At 40.5% G+C, this 20738-nt stretch overlaps 1 protein-coding gene across 8 annotated transcripts in view; it reads left to right on the top strand.

Moving 5' to 3' along the window:
• The window catches only part of PDE1A (phosphodiesterase 1A), a 373600-nt gene that overhangs the window by 334100 nt on the left and 18762 nt on the right, over positions 1-20738 (top strand). For 5 of the 8 annotated variants that reach the window (XM_043525003.1, XM_043525004.1, XM_043525001.1 and 2 more), the window contains 2 exons: positions 1339-1459; positions 3522-3709. In XM_043525003.1, coding sequence (XP_043380938.1) covers positions 1339-1459; positions 3522-3709 — 309 coding nt within the window. Of the gene's footprint in view, positions 1-1338; positions 1460-3521; positions 3710-15802; positions 16085-17356; positions 17645-20738 lie in introns of all 8 variants that reach the window. The other 3 variants (XM_043524996.1, XM_043524997.1, XM_043524998.1) reach the window with 2 other exon arrangements.

Genomic DNA, 20738 nt, shown 5'->3' with positions numbered 1-20738 from the left:
GTTTGGCTGGTTAGGACCTATTGTGATTAGATAATAATCCTTTGTATTTCAGTACCACTTAAGGACCCCAGTCAAAGATCATGGTCTCATTGTATAAACACCTAAAGAAAGGATAGTATCTTCTCTGAAGAGCTTACATTCGAAGTAAAGAGCCTTAATGTGTAGCCTTGAGATAGTGAATTAGGGCCTGATTTTTCAAAGATGAAATGCAGGCCCTTGCCTTCCCCCATCATCTGTACAATAGGGATAAAAATAATTACTTTAAGTTTTATGGGGCCAATAACCATATGAACTCTAAAAGTTTGCTGAGGAAAGCATGCCTAGAAAAATGCCTTTCACAGATGTCAACATGTCCCCCAAATAATCCTGGGACCGGGAAATCCTGTATGTTAAGATGTCATATCCTTGAACTGAACAGTATCCTCCAGTATTATCTTGTAATTTAATACATCTCCCATTCCATTGCTAGCCAGACTCAAGTGGCAACGTACTTGAGCTTATGCCTGTTGCTCACCTTTGTGCTATGGCACATTAGTTAGAGTGTGAAGAGAGCCTGAAATCCGTAGCTATCTCATGTTCTACCTACATTTTTTCTGTTAAGTGCTCAGCAGAGGATAATGCCTCATTCTCTCTAGCTATGTCATTCTCTATCTTGATGAGCACTTTCAAATGTAAAATACATTGTTCAACGCTGACATCTCAGAGCTGTGGGATGAATGCTGTCTCCCAGGGATATTACTTGTTCTCTTCACTGATTTGACAGAACACTCCTACACACTTTGAAATAACACTTTACTTCCACAGAATAATAAACAGCAATTTGGAATATTGACTCATTAGCGTGAGGCTCTGAATGGAAACATTGGTAGACTGACTTCTTGCCCATTGGCTCTGTCATGGCTTCCCTTTTATTCAGTAATTAATCCCGGTCTCCAATGAAAAACTTATTGTGAAATGCACTTGGTTCACTGGAGGCAGGAGTGAAAAGCTGCAAATATTAGCACTTGGTTACTCCTGTATCTCTCCAGGTGGTTTTTTTGTTTTCCTCAGCAGACTAATAAATATGGAAATTACACTGAGAGAAAAAATATCCCAAGTATATTGAATCTGGATTGCATTTGTCTTCAGAATATTATCCTGATATTAAAACCTAGAAGTCCAATTTTTTCCAACTTGATCAGGCATTACGGATATCATTGGGTGACATTTCTCTTTAGAGTTTTGCTAATCTGTAGTTTCTGAAGTTGGAGCCAGTTTGTGAATAAAGACAGAGACTAGTCGTTGACTTTGAGACCCAGAAAAATGTACAACCTGAATTCATCTCGTTCTGCTTTTCAGGTTTCATCGATTTCATAGTAGAGCCCACGTTTTCTCTTCTAACGGACTCAATGGAGAAAATTATTATTCCTCTTATAGAGGAAGCTTCAAAGTCTGAAAGTTCTGCCTTTGGGACACCCAGGTTTGAACATTTTCTCCTTTTACTTTGTGATTCTTTTAACTAACATCATTAGCAACAGCAGCATATTTTCTAATCTGTTCATAGTTGCAGAAGTCTGATGTAAATAGTTATACTGTGTTACCACCTAGCGGCAATATCTTGTAATTGCAGCTGTCTACTATGTTCCTGTACTGGCCAAGGACACTGTCTGCTTGGAAAGGCAAAAAAACACAATAAAGAACAAAGTATTCATCTGTAAGGACATGAAGTTGAATTTTCTTCAGGACATACAAAAATAAAATGTTTGCTGGTTCTCTTCCATCATAAAAGATACTAGCCATTTCTTCTTAAAGCAAAACCCAGGAAGTGTCTATTATCACATTTTCTTTTTAATCTGTGGATTTAACCCTTCACTGTAGTATACTACTATAAAAACACTGCAGTGCTATAATTCCTTAGTATATTGGTTAGATTTGGTAGTGTCAGAATGTTGTGGCTGTAACTTTGCTTTGCTAGAATTAACTTATTCTTCGTGCATTTCTGTTGCGGGCTGTGTTCCCAGCCACTTTGGGCAACTGTGCTGGACTAAAACATCAGTGGTGCCACATGCTATTTAACTGCTCACTTTTATTCCGATTGGAGTTCAGGCAGCTTCAACCCCCAGTTTCACATTAGTGTGCATAACTGAATGAGAGGTGAGCAGAAGCATTCTACTGGGGTCTTGCACAGAGGTTCATCATTAGGTACCTGATCCTGCAGGCCTTGTCTGTACAAAACTCCCACTGGCTGCAAAGGGAGATTTGTTTAAATAAGGGATGCAGAAGTAGGCCCTATAGAAGGAATGGGGAGCCTAGAATATTATACGCAGAAGTCTGTACCAGCATTGATGCACATATACCAGTAGCTGGAAACCACTCATGTATGTGTAACCCACACACCTACTGGCTGTGTTGTTCTGTCCCACTTAGTGGCACTGAGACCTCTTAAAGAGTGAGATAAAATGAGACTGCTCTACAGCCTTAGCTAGCAGGCACTTGGCTTTTAGCTCATGCGGTAGAGGCTCATGCACTAAGCTCCAGAGGTCCCAGGTTCAATTCTGCCCGCCGACACCGGGGTCTGTCAGCATTACATATGGAGTACATTTTAAGTTGTTGACTGAATAAAACATTAGAAATACACCATGCCGTTTCCTTTTAACACCTCTGGGGCACAGGGAAGTTCTAATTTGCAGTTCCTTACACTGTACTTATACCTTCAATGAAATGTTACTTGTAACTTTGCTGGGAAAATTGGAGCCCATTTATGTGCATACAAACATTAACTCTTTTGTGCTAAATCTTGGAGATCATATCAGGCAAACAGTATTATGTGGAAAACAAAAACTGATATGACATGACTTGGGGCCTGGCCACAAAATAAGCCCCACCTTTTGGTGTTAAGAGAATTCATTTTGGATATATCCATTTCTCACATGTATACACACACATTCTCTGACCTGATGCACTACCTGTTGCTTGGTGGATGATGCCAAATTTTGTTATTAATATTTCAACACATGTCTTAACACTTAGTCCTGCTTTACTAAGTGTGTTTTGAAGCAGTGGGGTTGAAGGTAATTGAACCAAATCCTGCCTTTAGATAACATGCACAGAGCTCCTGCGGTTTGCTCCCAATTGGAGGCAACCACATGCATCTAAAAGCAGAATTTGCTCTGTCATGTATTGCTTTTCCGGCATGGATCAGCAGCAGATGTCTCTCCACAACAGCCCAGCGCATTCCAAAGGGTTGCAGAGAAAGGTGCTACCAAACTTGGTCTGTTAAAATTCTTCCAAGTAATTAGCGAGGAGGTTGGAGCACTGCCCCATTTTCATAGTAATTTCCTAGAAATGTGGCATTAAGAATTGTTCACAGGAACCAATTCATTTCATAAGGAAATATGTCTCATACTTTCCTTGACTGAGACCAGTTTTCTAGTTAGTGTTTTATATATAGATCCTAAAGAATAATCAACGTGAATGAACTGTTTTTACGTAATGGAAACCCTCAACTCTTTTCATAATGTAGAGTTTTCTTATTTCTCTAGCCAGCATAGCTTGGGAGCACTAAGCAATGCTGATGCACAAAGAAGACCCATTGTTAAAAGTACTACAAGTGATGGAGGGACTTGCACAGACAATTCTTTAGCAACTGTAGACCTATCCAGCTTTAAGGACAACTTGGTGCAGATCATTCAAGAAAATAAAGAAAGATGGAAAGAGTTAGCTGTGCAAGGTATGATAAACCCATTGGGAATGTCCTCTAAGTTATTCCCAAAACCCTCGTTTACCTACAGCACATTTTCATTTTATCCTTCAAACCCCCTCTTGATCTATAAAAATGCATCTAGCTGTCGTACGTTCATATTCCTTATTTATAATGTTTGCAGTGGTGGCTTCACTTTTCTGCTTATTACATATGTTTGCAATTCTTTATGTGCAATACTAGTCCTGTTTCTGCTTATGTTTTGTCCTGTGAAACACAAATAGATTTGTGTGAGCAGGGGAGGAGAAGAAATGCCAGACTCTCCATATTAAAGCACTGTGCTTCTCAACAGCCACTTCTTCAGAAAGTGCCATTTAGAAAAGGGGGAAAGGGGGGCGGGGATTATGTAATACCCTACATTCAATTATAACCTTCAGACTGCTGTCCACTTTGAATAGATATTGTATTAGCCAAAATCATAGGTTAAAAGTATTCTATGCCTGCCATGGCAAGATTAAATATGAATTGGAAAGATGTTTTATAAGCTGCAGTGTAGGAAATGTGCTGCATACCTTGGTACACCATTGACCAATTTTTTTATTGCAAATTGTTACAACAATGCGATTATAGTCAACAGGGCCAAAATGTTAATGGAGGCTTTGTGCTCAAAGTAATGGAGGAGCAGGCTATAAATCTTAAAAAACTTAGAAGTTAAGATGCAGGATTTAAAATGGCTTTGTTTGTTGTGGGAAGCAAAATGTAGTATTTCAGTCTACTTGGGATACCACTCTAACAGTCATTTAAGTGGATCTATGGATCTAAACATCTGGGCAGTCACATTATGCACCAGACCCCAACAAGGCTGAAAAAAGACCCCTTAGCTGTCTACTGAAAGAGTAAAAATATAACTCACTCAGTTGTCAGATTAGCCAATGGTTCTTCAGTTTTGGTTAGTTGTCTTCTCTGGAATAAGTGCTGTTGTGACAGATGAGCTCAAGGTGCAATTTGAATCAGACATAATGTACTTGGTCTATAGTACCTTCCTAGTACAGCTTGTCACTACAACAAGCAATGGCTCCTTAGAGCCACTCCACTGCAAGGTTCATTCTGATCATAGAAAAAAGGCTCATTCATTATAATCCACTGGAGTAACAGTTCATTAAAAATAGCTAGATATGCAGAAGTCATATGTAAAAGGCTAAACAAATTAATGAATAGATTTGGCTTCTTTCAGTTGAACTGTATGCAGAATCCTCATTATGCTGTGTTTGGGGTCATCGTTTCGCTATTCAGTTTCATGCTGAGGTGGTTATGGTTGTTGTCTGATAATCTGATGTTTAATATATAGCATGGTCTTCCCAGCTGATAAGGTATTGTGCCCTGTTTTGTGGAATCTTTCATCCTGTCTGAGTGTTGGAAGTTTGGTTTTTTGCTTACTTGTTTTGCTAAGCATATTTGGATTTAGATTGCATTATAGAGCTATTAAATCAGCTACTGTGTTTGAGTGTTGCAGTCATTGTCTCTGCTTACCTTTTTAAAAATAAAATTAAGAAAGAATATTACAAACTGTGAATGAATGAATCGTACTCAGTAAACATTGTATATGGACTTAGATTTAACATATTTTGGAGTACACCTATTACTGTTTCTGGCTGGAATTCCTCTGTGCTGAGTGACAGCTTTAGGCCTTTTTAAGGCCTGAACCATTTAAGTAGTTTAAGTGGGAATTTAGTGGTCTATATCTCTTATGCTGGCCCTCTGCACAGGGGTGTAGTTCACTATCAGCAGGTAAATATTAAAGGTGCCCTATATAGGAAGAATGACTTATTGGAACAGTATTTGTGCCACAATACTGAAGTCATAAAAGCCTTTAGTATTTGTAACCAAGCCTCTGAATACTCTTTTTGTGGCTTCTACCTCTGTTTGAACAATTACATGCTTACATTTCACTACTTCTTTGGATGGGCTGAAATCGAAACCTCTCAGCTGAACATGATCTGTGCTATCATGCACTTTAATCCTTCTGAACACAAATTGACAGTTTAGCATGCATGGTCCTTAAGCCAAGCTTACAGGGAATTTAAGTAAACTGAAATGGCTCATGATATTTACTAACTACTACTATTAATAAACACCCTGCAGATGTCATCTCAATAGAGTGCTTAGTCTATTGAAATGTGTACTGGGGATTCACTGTAGCATTTGTAGGAAACATATGGGTCCACTGAGTCTCATGTTGTGTATTGGTAGGCATAAAATGGATACACGTTAGATCGTTGAATATCATATATTTGATTCCATTATGAGGATTGGTATACAAGCTATAGTATCCATCTGCATCTTGGAATGGGCAAGAGTATCTGGGTTAGATAACCTAAGAGTTCTATACAGAGAGAGGCAAGGGTTACCTAGCGAACCGCAAAACAGCTGGAACCTGTTAGTCTCCCAGGATGTCAGCCTGGAGCCATATAAAAAGGAAGTGCAAGCTAGCAGCAGGGAATGGTAAATGAGCATGTAATGGCTTTATTGGAGAAGTTTGGCTTTTCACAGAGGCAGTGCTAATATCTTCAGCATAAATCTCTGTTTCTTTTGGAGCGATTTTGTTTGCAGCCAGTTTAAAGGCCCTATTTTCTTTCTCTTCAGAAGAGAGAAAAGGTGTTTAAAGACCATTGACCAGATTTTGCTTTATAGTCCAAACCCTTTGCACTGCTCAGGGTTATCTTCACAGCTGTAAGGGTTGGGGACTTAATGTTTTTTAAATGGAAGCTTAGATTCTGGTACACAAGTTAAAGTTACTGCAACGGGGTTACCACTTACCGCTAGTGCTTCTCTTTGCATTTAGGTTTGGGAATGTAGCATCATAGATGCATCCCCCTTGCTGCTCATTGCTCGCTCTGTGATGATCTTTCTTCTGGTAACTTGGCCCTCTGGCCCGGTCACTGTTTAGTCCAGCCCCTCTGGGATTATGAAGTCCAACAGGACCACTGTCCAGATGCCTTCTCTGGACAGTGTTCAGCTCCTCCTCGGGCTATTCCAGGACAATATCCCAGGACTTACTCTTCCCCTGGACTTCCTCCTTGTTCCTGGAGGCTTCCCTGTAACCTTCCCTGTGGCCCCATTCTGCTTTCAGCCTCCTGGTTTTGTAGTGCCTTCCCAACCCTTTCCCAGGTGGGCTTCATTATCAGTTAACCCTGGCCCTCCTTCTCTCCAGTGATGCCAGGTTGACCTAACTGGCCTCTCAAACCCTCATTTACCCTACCAGGGCTGGTGTGGGGTGCACACCCCATCACAGGCACCAAAGAAAAGAGCCAAGCCAATTTACATGGTGCTCTTGAGCCTCCAAAACTAGACTCAAAAATCTTGCAAGAACTAGCTTTCTTGTGAGACTTCTGCTTTACACAGGTTATTATATTGCTTTCATCACTGTAGTATCTAAGCACTTTCCAGTAGGGCATTAAGAGATGTAACCAACATCTGCCACGTGTCCTTCATTCTTCCAATACTTTCTGCTTCTGGTTGGGCTGCAAATGTCAGAAGAATTGATAGTGTCATAAAATAGTGTTTTGATGCTACTCATTTAAGCTCCAGTGCAGCCCCACTGGAGTGAATGTAAGTTTGTCTGTTGACTTCAGTGCGAGTTGGGTTGGGCCCATTGTACTTGCCTGAAACCCAGAAGGACAGTTGTATAGGGAAAAAAGGAAAAAAAAAGTTAACTAAATTCCTTTCGGACCCCACACAAGTTTGACTTGAGCTTTAGGTGACTCTTCAGAAGTGTCTTATTTTACCTCAACCTGAATTCATCTCAACCTGGTTAGAGGTCTACCTGCATTCTTCAAACTTCTGCTGTTTGTGACGTGATCTATGGCACTTTTAGATCTGCTGCTGCTGTCTCTTTCTCTATTGCTTCTTGTAAAGTTCTGAGGTTGCTCTGGGTTTACTACGGAAGTTGAGTCTTATCCATATATTAACTTTAGCATGTAGTGAGGAAGGAAATACTGGCAGTAAATCACTAGCAGGCAACCGGGGTGTTCCATTACCACTGTCCTTCTCAGCTGGATAATTTATTAGAAACCATAAAGAGCTGGATGTATTATTAAGAAGGCTATATCTATTATCATGGAAGTTCTGTGCTAGCTGCCATTCCTGCCATTAGCAGGGATCGCCATACGTGCTTCCCAAGCTGACTGTGACAGTAGCACTTCTGCTGCTAAAAAGGGCCATCTGCACTCCTGCCTGTAGACTTTGCACATACAGGACACTGCTTTCCACACTGCCAACTCAGTTCCATGGGCTTGGAAGGAATGGCCTCTCTCGAAAATAACAACAACAACCAGGTACAAATTAAATTAAACTTTAAAAAAGGAAGGAAATTAAAAATTCCTGAGTAGGAGTTGAACTCACTGCCTCTTGCCCCCTACCAGGTTGATACATTATCTTGAAAGCTATAGCACTGGCTGGGGTGCAACTCTGCCCAGGTTTTGGGGATGATAGTGTCTGTTGCATACCTGGGCTAGGCAGAACAGAGCAGGGGATCCGGGCCCAGCTGGTGGTGGTGTTGTCATGGGCAGCTTGCATGAAGATCTATCAGTAGTCAGGGCTGCTTGCACTGCCCCATTGTGAAGAGATAGTTACTAACTCTCTAGAATATTGATTCAGAGTAAACATCTTGTGCAGGAGCAAAGTGCTTTATCTGGCAAAGAACCCCTGTTGGTAAGGAAAGTGTTTACACACAACCTACTTAGACAGCTGTTCAAGAGCTTCCTTAACAGAAGGCCCACTAAATGAATGACTCTATTTTGCTAAAAAAAGGCCATGTCTTGTATAATTGATGGCATAGGAGCTCAGTGCTCTATAGCCTAAGGGTCTTCAGCCTTTCACCACTGGAGGATTAGTGGAATGTTTGAGGCCTTTAAGGAGATGCAGTTAACAGTGGATTATCATAATATCAAACATCTGGGTTTCTAATTTGAAAGCTTTGATGTTTAATTAATATTCCAAACCCCTAATAACTATATAATCTGTCTTTGTTCACTTCATCACTTTTATAATAGAGACTATTCAATCTTGTGCATATTTCAACAGATAGCAGTGATGGCAGCTGATAATTGCAGCGATGATAATTGATAACAATTTGACTGTAAAGACACTCAGACAAGTTTTATAGGTGGTTCCATTAGAGTAAATAATCTCTAAATTGATTTTAGGGACTGGGAGTTATTGATCTATTGAGAAAGCAGGCTGTAACACAAATGTCATGACAAAAGGTTAAAAATACCATATAAGATCACTCATATTGTGTAGCTTTCCTCAGGACAAAGAAGTTGAAACACAGAGATTTTCACATAAAAATTAAATTATAAATTGACATTTTTCTTTTTAAGGTTTTTGAATATAAGGCTTATTAGTAAAAACCGTCAGTGATTGTCGGAATCAGTTATTTTCAACTGAATTTACAGTTCCACAAGAATAATCATCACTATCACCTGTATAGCACTTTTCATCCATAGATCAAAAAGCACACCGATGGGTAAATATCATTATCTGCATTTGAGGGGAAAGATAGGGGAAGTGATATCTTTTATTGGACCAATTTCTGTTAGTGAAAGACAAGTTTTTGAGCTACACCGAGCTTGTCTCTTTCACTAATAAAAGTTGATCCAATGAAAGGTATTACCTCACCCATCTTCTGTCTCTAGAATCCTGAGGCCATCACTGCAAACAATTATCTGCATTTTGCAGATAGCAAACTGAGGCACAGTGAGGTTAAGCGACTTGCTTTCGGTCACATAGTGAGTCAGTGGAAGAGTTTGAAATAGATCTTCTGGAGATTGCCAGTTCAGTGTCCTCTCTCCTGCAGCATGTTGGTGTTTCACACCTTCTGACTGAACTGATCAAAGTAAGACACATGAGCGGGGCAGGACAGGGAACTTCACATAATTGCTGGTCTTAGTATTGTTCCTTTACAGTGGAGGATGGAAGACTTCATTCTCCAAGGAATTCAGTCTGGCATCTTTTATGGACACTAAATTCACATGCTGGGCCAGATTCCCTGATGGTGTAACTCCACTGAAATCTATCAGTCTACTCTAATTTCTTTTAAGAAACATTCCTCTGCCACTTGTGTTACGGGACTCTTGGAGGTTTCAATTAATACTCCACAGTGTGTACATCCAGTGAAGTAGTGCTTTATTTCCTACACCATTCCTGTGCTTTAATTAAGAAAATACATTATATAAAACATGATTATATAGAAAACAGTAACTAGAAGACATATTATTTTAAAGAAGGACAATGTCGTTGAAATGGAAGCATCAAGACCTGATAATTGTTCACAAAAGATGATGTATAGTAATTAGAACTGGTCAGAAAATGCTTTTTTCCCTTCACAGACAGTTGGCTTTTCAGCAAAAGAACGAAAACAGAAATATTTTGATTTTGAAATAATGGCATGCTGACTCATGGGAGTTGTAACTTGGATGCTCCGTACTCCCATTATTTTCCATAGGGTGCACAATGCTCTTTGTGCTCTCTTGGTGAGGGAAAGTGGTGCGTCATGGGAGTTCCATGGCCATGCTGTATTGTGGGAGATAAGGTCTGGTTGAGAAGCTCTGACGGGGTCCCCGGGGTGCAACCTGCACTGTGAGACTGCTGAGGCCTCTGTCCCACCAACCTGGGCTGGTCCTCACACTGTGATGCTGATGTCAAGTTATATACCTCTGGCAGATACTGCACTTACACAGACATTCACGGGCAGGGACACACCCAACTGAGTTACATGAATGCTCTCCCAACCACTCATGAACCAACAATAGAAGGCTCCAGCCAATTCCCCCCAGCTCCCCAGTCTTTCACCTCAGAACTGTACTGTCTTGCACTGGTCAGAAGCCTGGCCAGTGTAAGTTCATTAGCCAGTTCTCCACTCCCTTAATGTGGAGTGGACACACACTAGCCTTTGTAAACTGAGCTGAGATTTCCCAAGCACTTCAGCCAAAACACACTGTTTTAGGTAAAACAGGTTTATTAACTACAGAAAGATGGATTTTAAGTTGTTATAAGTAGCAAGTGTAGCGATCAAAGTCGGTTACTTAAGAAGTAAAAATAAATGTACAGCCTAAGTTCTACAAACTAAACACAATTTGAATCAAGCAGTGTCTTAGCCTGACAAATGGTACAAGCAGGTTACAAATCCTCAATACACAGACAAGAACTACCTTCCAGTTCAAAGTCTTTGTCCTCCAGATGTTCCTCCAGGTGTTGAGTCGGGGGGTGGGCTGGAGAGATGCCAAGTGATGATGCCACTGTCTCTCTCTCATATTTTCTTCCATCTTGTGGGAAAGATCTTTGATGTGTTGCAGGGGACTGAACTAGATGACCTCTCGAGGTCCCTTCCAGTCCCATGATTCTATGTGGGGGTTAGTAAGCCCCCATTGGTCAGGCAGTCTCCATTAAGCCTACGTGCTTTCTCCTGGAAGACTTTAGGATAGTGGATTGTGTGTTGATGAGCCATTAACGCTGTCTGGTTATTGATTGCTATTCCTTTGTTGTAATTGACAGACTGGTTGTGGGTGTTCCCAACCTGGCAATATATTTCAATAACACATAGTAATACTTCATACCTTCCCATACAATGATAGTACATACAGTCCAACAGGATATTATTGTTCAAGACTATGATACCTCACAAGGCATACTTTGTACAAAACATCGCCATGGTGAATATTGGGGTTCCCAGGTGCTACTTTGAGGTACAGAGTGAGGTACAGAAGCCCAGCGCATAAAAATCAAGTACGAACATGAGGCAATCAGACTCAACTCCCATGAGACACTATAGCCACATATCCAAATAGAAAATTTTCAGTTGAAATATTTTGTTTTTCAGGTGAAAACTGAAAGTTAAGTTTTTGGACATTCATTTTATTTAACAAAAGAATCAAAATTTTCTTCACAAAGCAGACCTTTTTCATGAAAAGAAATTTAGTTGGTTAAAAAACCCAATTTTCTAACAAAAATAGTTTTCATGGAAAATTTTCGAGCAGCCCTAATAATAATCTCCCCAAAATTATTCATCTGTTATTAATGATTTTCATTTGACCATCCTATTAGCTTGATTATGAGAAGTGTTTTTTTCTTTGCCATCTCTTTGCCATCCTAGACGAAACCTTCCCTGTGTGATCTTTGCTGACAGGTTATAGACATGTCCATTGTTGTTCTGAGTGTTGCATACCATATTTTATAGATCACTGTTATTAAACTGGAAAAATATACCATTCCACATGCATAATTATTTGGCCACGGACAACTATTTCCCAGATATGCTCCTTATTAAATATTTCTCCTACTTTTTAAATTATTATGAGTTGTCTGGGCTTTTTAGTCAACTGCCACTTTAAAACTCAACAGTAAAGCAAAAATAAAAGCAGAATTAAGCCCAGCTTTCTGTGCTGAATGCCTCTGTTAATCAAGCTGCTCCTCATGCATGGGAGAAGTTCCCCGTAAACTTCCACAAAACAGAGTCATTATTCTCCTCCAAAACCCTCCTCAAAACTCTCCTCTGACATGATGCCCACAAAAAACTTGACAACAGTTAGGTTGCTGGTGTGCTGAGACCACTGCCTGTCATACGGACCAATATGTCTCATTTTTTCCTTGCACTCACCCAGGGGTGTATTCAGTGATGAGCTGCCAAAATCTTAACAACAGGTTCCCTCCTCACCCCACGAGGGGGTCGTTGCCCACCTCCGCCCCCCAGGACTCCTGCCCCATCCATGCCCCCGCATTCCTTGATTCGCCCCCCCAGGACCCCTGCCCCATCCACCCCCCTCCCCTGTCCCCTGACTGCCCCCAGAACCGGGCAGGAGGGTCTCGTGGGCCACCATAGTGGGTGCCCACCCCACCCCTAAGAGCCAGAGGCACTTGCTGGGGGGTGAGGAGGGGAGTCCCGGCAGTGCTTACCTGGGGCAGCTCCCAGGAAGCATCCGGCAGGTCCCTCTGGCTCCTAGGGGCGCGGGAGCATAGCTAGGGGGGAGCAGGGGGACCGGCCGCTCCCCCCACTGATCACATCAAAAGTGGTGCCTTAGATGCCAACTCCCTGGGTGCTCCGGGGCTGGAGCACCCACGGGGAAAATTTGGTGGGTGCAGAGCACCCACCAGCAGCTCCCCGCCCCGCTCCCGGCCCCAGCTCACCTCCGCTCCGCCTCCGCCCCTGAACGCACCGCCCCATTCTGCTTCTCCGCGCCCCCCCCCCAGCTTCCCGCGAATCAGCTGTTCAGCGGGAAGCCGGGGAGGACTGAGAAGCAGGCCGCGGCTTCCCACTCAGGCCGAGGGTGGCAGAAGTGAGCTGGGGCGGGGAGCGGTTCCCCTGCGCCCCCTCCCCCCCCCGGGTGACCAGCTGCGGCGCGGGCGGCCCTCCTCGCGCCCCGCCCCCCCCGCGAGCTCACCTCTGCCTCCCTGGGCCTGAGCGGGAAGCCGCGGCCTGCTTCTCAGCCTGCTCCGGCTTCCCATGCGAACAGCTGATTCGCGGGAAGCCTGGAGGGGGCAGAGAAGCAGAGCGAGGCGGCACGTTCAGGGGAGGAGGTGGAGGCGGAGCAGAGGTGAGGTGAGCTGGGTCCGGGGGTGGGGTGGGGAGCTGCTGGTGGGTGCTCTGCACCCACCAGATTTTCCTCTTGGGTGCTCCAGGGCTGGAGCACCCGTGGAGTCGGTGCCTAAGGCGCCACTTTTGCTGGTTAAATTTAGAAGCCCTTTTAGAACGGGTTGTCCCTCGCGGAACAACCGGTTCTAAAAGGGCTTCTAAATTTAACAACCAATTCTAGCGAACCGGTGCGAACCGGCTCCAGCTCACCACTGGGTGTATTTGTATCCATCTATTGTCTTTGTCTATGCTCTGACTCTAAACTCCTTTTTGTTCTGTGTCTGTACAGCATCTAGTACAACGGGAGTCTCTGACTGGGTGCTAGAGTAATACATAATAATGATAACCAAACTAGGAGGGCATTCAATATTCGAATAAGGGTTAACTCACCCTTAACAAATATTTTGTGTCTGTGAAATCCTTGGAACTTCCTGGTTTACTGAAGGTATCCCAAAATATATAATGCTATGCTGTGACATCGAAAGCACCATGGTTTACGCAGGTTGCAGTGGAATTTATGATGTCATATGCTGTGATTAACTTGTTTCATAACCTAGAAGTGGGAAGCTATAAATAGCTATGAGATACTGACATTTACTGCTAGTACTGAAAGTGGCTGAAAGTCAGTCAGAATGACTTACACTATGATATACTTTCAGGGAAATAAGTTTGTTAGGTTAAATTCCTCTGGAATTTACTTTGTGTCTTATGATTTATCCCTTGATTTTCATTTTAAGTTTGTATACTATATAGCATATAGAATTACTTATTGGTCAGCCTACAAAGAGGCTTATGTTATTGCTTACAATGTCATTTCAGTGATTTCTGTGGGAAAGAATCATTGTAGGTATTTTTCTCACCTTTCTTCATGTTTGACAGCAGTGCAAGTCAACACTATGCCAGTTTCCATCAGAATTGCTTTGATTCTGGGATAATAGGATTAGAATCTCTGTGGCAATGGAGGATATTGCAATTTGTTAAAAAAATTAAATAATATTTTTAAAGTATTTTGGCTATATATTTATTAAGTTCCCAGTACGTTACAGTAATAAATCACAATTTCAAAAAAAATCAATTTTTAAAACAATTTGAAAATGGGCCTTTTTTATATAGCGGATAAATTACTTGTGGACACACTAACTACATGGAATTGACATAGTTGTTTCCAGGGATTCTTTTTCCTTATCAGAACCATTTGCATGAGCGTGCAGGCCCTGAATTTTGAAGAAGACCGTGTTCAAACACAGCTATTGTACCTATGTTAAATCGTTTCACCAACCCATAGACAAGGTTTGGGTTTCAAGTGTTTGCACCCATTTGCAGAATTGTCATTGGAGTTTTTCTTGGAAATTTTACTAGGGACTGTCCTAGAAAATTCCATTTGTTTTGTCTGATGTTCTTTAATATGGGCCAGATTATTAAAATATAGCATGGGCAGTAGTTATCTAGCTAGCTACCTAATTTGCTCTTATCCATACCCCGTAAAACAGTTAGCAGAAAGTATTCATTGACCATTAGCAGACATTAGGTTGTAGTTAATCAGTACTCATTCATTAACACAGGACACAATTGAATGTGGACCAGTGTCAGGTCTGTTCAATGTTCAAGTTTCACAGACCTTCTAACCACCGGTGTCTATGGGGTTTGTGCAGATAATGGCAAGATTTTGTGATCCAAAAGACAGGACTGTATGGAGAAGAGGAATATGAAGACCCTAGAGTGGAGTTGTAGGTTTCCTACAAAAAAATTTTTTTGCTTGGCCATAAGCTTCAAGTTATTTGTTATGAGGAAGTTGAGTGGAGGTGATTGATTCACTGTGATGTAATTTCATGAAAAAATATGTTCATAAAAATGTCACTAATGCAAAAATGTATAGCTTTTCTCTGTTCTAGTAAGACATTTGTCACACTGACAGTGGTGATTCTAGTTCACAAATTTTTGACATACAACTGTTCAGAGGCCTGCAAAAAATGTGAGCCCAAGCAATGGTGATACTAGAAAGATAAAACATAAATATGCAAGGTTTTATAGAGACCAACTGTAAACCCAGTTGCCTTCCCATTGACAGAGGTCAGGAGGGACATTAATAGATATTGTTCATACTGAAGATAGATTTGTTTTCTCTCACCAATTTGGTAAGCTATTAGCTTTAAATTGCTTCAGTGCTACTGGTGATATTATGTAAACAAATTTAGTTATTTTAGTCTCTCTATAAGTAAAGAAACAACAGTTCAATTCATCAAAGATTTTATTGGAGTTTAGCACTATAGAATTTTTATTATCTGTAAGTGGTTGCAAAGTAGGCTGAATCTTGATGTACTGCTTTTTGCAATTAAAATTTTTTGTTTTCCCCTTATGCACTCACCAACATTTGTTAGTAGACACTCTAATGGTATGCTAACTTGAACCAGAAATTAATCTTATACATATAAGACAATTATTTTACAGATGAGAGGTTGCAAGTTTACTTCTCTCTTTCATTCACCTTCCTACAGACATATCAGGAAAAGAAAGTAACAGAAGTAAAGACCAAGACAGTAAAAGAGCAGATGTAGAAATACAGGAGAAAGCATCAAGACGTAGAGAAGATTGTGTACTGTCTAGTAAATCCTGTCCTGTCTCAACTCCACTACCAAATGTTCTCACTGATTCTGTACTACAGTACCCTGATAGTAACACAGCTGAGCCAATGGAAATCAACTTTTTAGTTTATAATGCAGACTCAGAGCTCCTACAGCCACAGGACAGTGATACTATGGAGACCACAGAATCATATGGTAATCCTTAGTCATTAACCACATTCCCACATGGATCAAATGCTAATAAATCTAGAGACAGATGTTGTGTTTATGCATAAGTGTGAGTGGGTATTAGTTCCTGGAGGGATCTAGCTTCTGAAGGGAGTTCGTATTTTCCCATAGCTTTGCTTTAAAGGCAGAGTAGGATGCCAGATGGTCTGTAATACCTGTTGATTCTTTTGATTCCTCCACAATGATCAAGTGAGGTGACTGCTTCTACTCACTGCGAACAACAGTGCAAGAATGAAGTTGCAAGAGTTCAGTGAAATAGCCAAGTTACAGCCTATTTTTACCTCTGGGATTAATGACCTTCAGTACAGGATTGGGCTAAGGGTTCCTTTTGCTGTAACCAGTGATAGGTGAGGCTGCTGCCAACTTCATTTAAGTGAAGGCCCTTGATAAACCACTATGCAATTTAATTGAAAACAGGTTGGGATGTTTTAATATCTTATTTTCAAAACAACACATTTTAGAGGTTGCAGTATCCTCCCTGAAAAAATATCATTTTCTCAGATGCGCTGTAGTGATCAGAACCCGTTTCTTGTTCAGATGTACATTCATTAAACTGGGCTGGTGATCACATCCTATACTGGCACACAAGAGAGCTGGGTATGATTTCAAGGCTCAGACTCTCATTAAGCCAGAAGACTGGTGACTGTGTGGGGCTTTTACTGGAGGAAGGCTGGAGCTACACTGATGCAGCAGCTCCAGCGCTGGCTGTCAGTGGTAGTGGGTGCACTTAAAGGGGCAGAACCTTAGTCCCCACAGCGCTGTGCTGCAGGTTGGCTGGTGTGGTGGCTGCAAGCCCAGCCACAGGGGTGAGGCTAATGCCAGGGGCTCTGCTACAAAATCAGAACACTAGTTGGCCAACACATCAGGTCAGCCTACTTCTCTTATCCTAGTACCAACGCTACCTCAATCTTGTCTGGGTTGAGTCACCAAATAGCCCCAATCCCAGCCCCATTCTCATTTTGAAAGTAGTGCATCCGTCACAGCAGTGTGATCGGACGAGGCAGAGTCAGTGAGCTGGGTACCAGCAGCATGCAGCAGCTACCACAGATCATATTTTCTTGCTAGCCGTCCAATATAATGTATCGCTCTTGTATAATAATGGGATATGTTTTTAATTGTTCTGGAAAGGAGCAGTCTATATTTTCTATCTAGCATACAACATAACCCATGAACAGCTGAGGTACTCTATCAGCTAAGGATTCCTAGTTTTATTTCTCTCTTTCTATTCCTGTTTTGCAGAGGATTTCATAGGGAATGAACCTACATGGAGTAAGGAGGGTCGGGACATAGAGTCAGATATACAAGAGATGAGAGACATGATACCAAAAACAAGAAGTCTGGGTCCTAATGAGAGCGATGATATCATCATTGAGGAATATATACCTGACTATCCTGAACCTGAAACCCAACCATTAACCCATCCCTGTGATTACCCTGCCAAAACTTTTCAAGAACAGACCGCTAACTTTTCTTTTTTTCAGGCAGATTTAACTAAGAGTGACATGGAGATCTTATCACTGTGGAATGGTAATCACTATTCAGATTTCAAGACTGATTAAGCAATAGTTGTAGCATAAATCGTGGTTGAAAAAATATGTGTCGCACACTCAGGCTGTGCAGGGATGGATGTGATATCAGCCTGCTCTAGGTGTCACTGAAGCCAATGGGAGTTTTGCCATTAACCAGTTACAGTTCCGCTCCTATCAAATTTACTGTGTAAATTAAGTTAGCAAGTTATCTAATGGGTGACCAAGAGTAATAGTACGCTCAGAACCCAAACAATTTGTGATAATATTCAAATAATTTTGTGCTTGTTGAGATAAGAATACCAGACATGTTTTGGCTATCACGCTGAGCAGGCATATAGTGGTTGCCATAAAAAGTCCAACATTCATCTACAGTTTCCGGTTCATGGTGTCCAAAATGCCACTGTATGGAACGTTATTAGAATTGAAAATAGTAAGTTTTCCCATATTCCCATTTACCAATATCTGTTAGGCCTGGTCTGCACACAGAGTTACACCAGTGAGTGCTGTTTCCCCAATTTAATTAAGGTGGTGTGTGGACAATCTTAGATCGGTATAAAATTAGATAACTTCTTTGTGTAGACAAGCCCTTAGTAACAGAGGTAAACCGCCACACCCTAGCTGTCCTACTTCCTGATGCAGATGCCACCAACCATAGGCACTCACTCAACCTGTGATGAGCATGGTGTAAACATTTAGATAAATAGATAACTGATCTCTACCAGTCAGAGGCACTTTTAGAACCCAGGGCCCAGTACAATAATAATCTAGAATAGGCCTTCAGTACTGTTCAGATAAAAATGCTAATTTTCCTTTGTCAGCCCAAGTTTTGGAAGAACAGAAATGACTTTTTTCCAAGACCAATTCTAAGATGCTCAATTTTTCACTGTACAGACTAAGATATGTGAGAATACTGGAGGTGAGGATATTTCAAAAGATCTAGAGATGTGAGACTATTTCAAAAGATTAACTTCTGTTATGAACTTGAGCTGTACAGCCATCAGTTGTACCATAGCAAACTAAAATTCTGTTCTGAAGTTTTCCTGAAATACCATCTCAGGTCTGCAAAAACTGCATTTCATCTTTTTTCCGCTCAGAAAACTTTCTTAACCCTGAGTTGAAATAGTATTCCTTCTTTAGAGTAGTAGAAATTTAAATGGAAAACATCGTAAAATAATATTGGAATATAACATTCTCAAAATTAGAAATCGTAGATAAATGTGATCTTAAAAATGGAAAGTATTGAAATGCATTTTTAAGAACACTTAACCTTAACTCTGCTCCGATACTGTGTTATAAATAGGGCTGTTAGTTAATCACAGTTAACTCACGCAATTAATTCAAAAAAATTAATTGAAATTAAAAAAATTAATCACGATTAATCACAGTTTTAATTGCACTGTTAAACAGTAGAACACCAGTTAAAATTTATTAAATATTTTGGGATGTTTTTCTACATTTTAAAATATACTGATTTCAATTACAACACAGAATACAAAGTGTATAGTGCTCATTTTATTTTATTATTTTTATTACAAATATTTGCCCTATAAAAATGATAAACAAAAGAAATAGTATTTTTCAATTTACATCATACAATTACTGTAGTGCGATCTCTTTATTGTGAAAGAGCAACTTACAAATGGAGATTTTTGTGTTACATAACTGAACTAAAAAACAAAATAATGTAAATCTTTAGAGCCTACAAGTCCACTCCGTCCTACTTCTTGTTCAGCCGGTCGATCAAACAAGTTTGTTTACATTTGCTGGAGATGATGCTGGTTTTTTGTACATAATTCTACGTTTGTAAGTTCAACTTTCATGATAAAGAGATTGCACTACAGTACTTGTATTAGATGAATTGAAAAATACTATTTTGTTTTTTACAGTGCAAGTATTTGTAATCAAAAATAAATATAAAGTGAGCACTGTGCACTTTGTATTCTATTCTGTAATTGAAATCAATATATTTGAAAATGTAGAAAATATCCAAAAATATTTAAAGAAATATTGTTTCACAGTGTGATTAATCAAGATTCTCTTTTTAATCACACGATTAATCACAATTAATGCTTTTAATCGCTTGACAGCCCTACTTATAAACGGAAGATTATCTCCAGTTACCATTTGTTCACAGTAAGGACAGGATAAGATTATCTGAATGATGTTAATGGTACATACTTTCTAATATCTATTTTACTGTAATTTTTTTTGTATGACCTTAATTTATAATTTCCATTCTTTCCATTTTCTGTTTTGTTTTATAGTTCAATGTTCTTTTAAAGTTTTTTTCCTCAATTTATTGATACAACTTAAACATTGTTTTTTGCCTTGGAATTTCTTGGGCTTTCTGATAAAGTCAAGGAAAATGCTTGTGGCTCTGCCATATGGAAGCATATATTCACCAACAAATATGATATGTAAATTAGTTTCTTTGGGACAAAAGCCTTAGGTAGATTATGTCATGAATGACATCTGCTTTAATTAATATGACTTCGTAGAACTGCATGAAAATTGCTTCCAAACTACACCTACAGATTCCATAATGTCTTTTAACACAGCCAGTTCTGCCTCGCAGTTCTGCAGCAGGTCCCTAGAGGAAGCAATAACTATGAAGAGATCAAAAGTCCCCCTCAGTTATAGAATCCGGGAGACATTTCCTGTTTCTCTAATGTTTGTAAGCAGTTTGGATCAATAAACCAATTGTGAAGTTCCTCCCCTTTTTAAAGCTATAACTGGCCAAAAAAATCATAAGAACTGAAAAAGAAGGGAAAGCACCTAATTGTTTAAGCTTCCATATACTAGAAACATCTCGTGAACTTGTCTCAGATTTGGAGGGAATGTTTCTTTTGCCTCCCACCTCCGAGGCCAAATTGCCCTCCAAAAGAACATGCCCTGAGGGTTCAGGAGAGTGGTATGGAGGTGATAAATTCAGCTTATAATGGTAATGTGGTTACAACCTGTGCTGCAGAGATGCTTCTACCTCTCCATAATACCACATGCTCAGTTTTGGTCTGGGTTTAGGTTTGGGCACTCACAAAACTGAAGTTTGTTCTCAGTCAGGCTAGCAATGTCATGCTAGCAGAACAGGGCCT

Source organism: Chelonia mydas, chromosome 11 (genome assembly GCF_015237465.2).
Source record: "Chelonia mydas isolate rCheMyd1 chromosome 11, rCheMyd1.pri.v2, whole genome shotgun sequence".
Taxonomy (NCBI): domain Eukaryota; kingdom Metazoa; phylum Chordata; order Testudines; family Cheloniidae; genus Chelonia; species Chelonia mydas.
The sequence above is the reverse complement of the archived record's forward strand: the minus strand, read 5'-3'. Positions and strand labels throughout refer to the sequence as shown.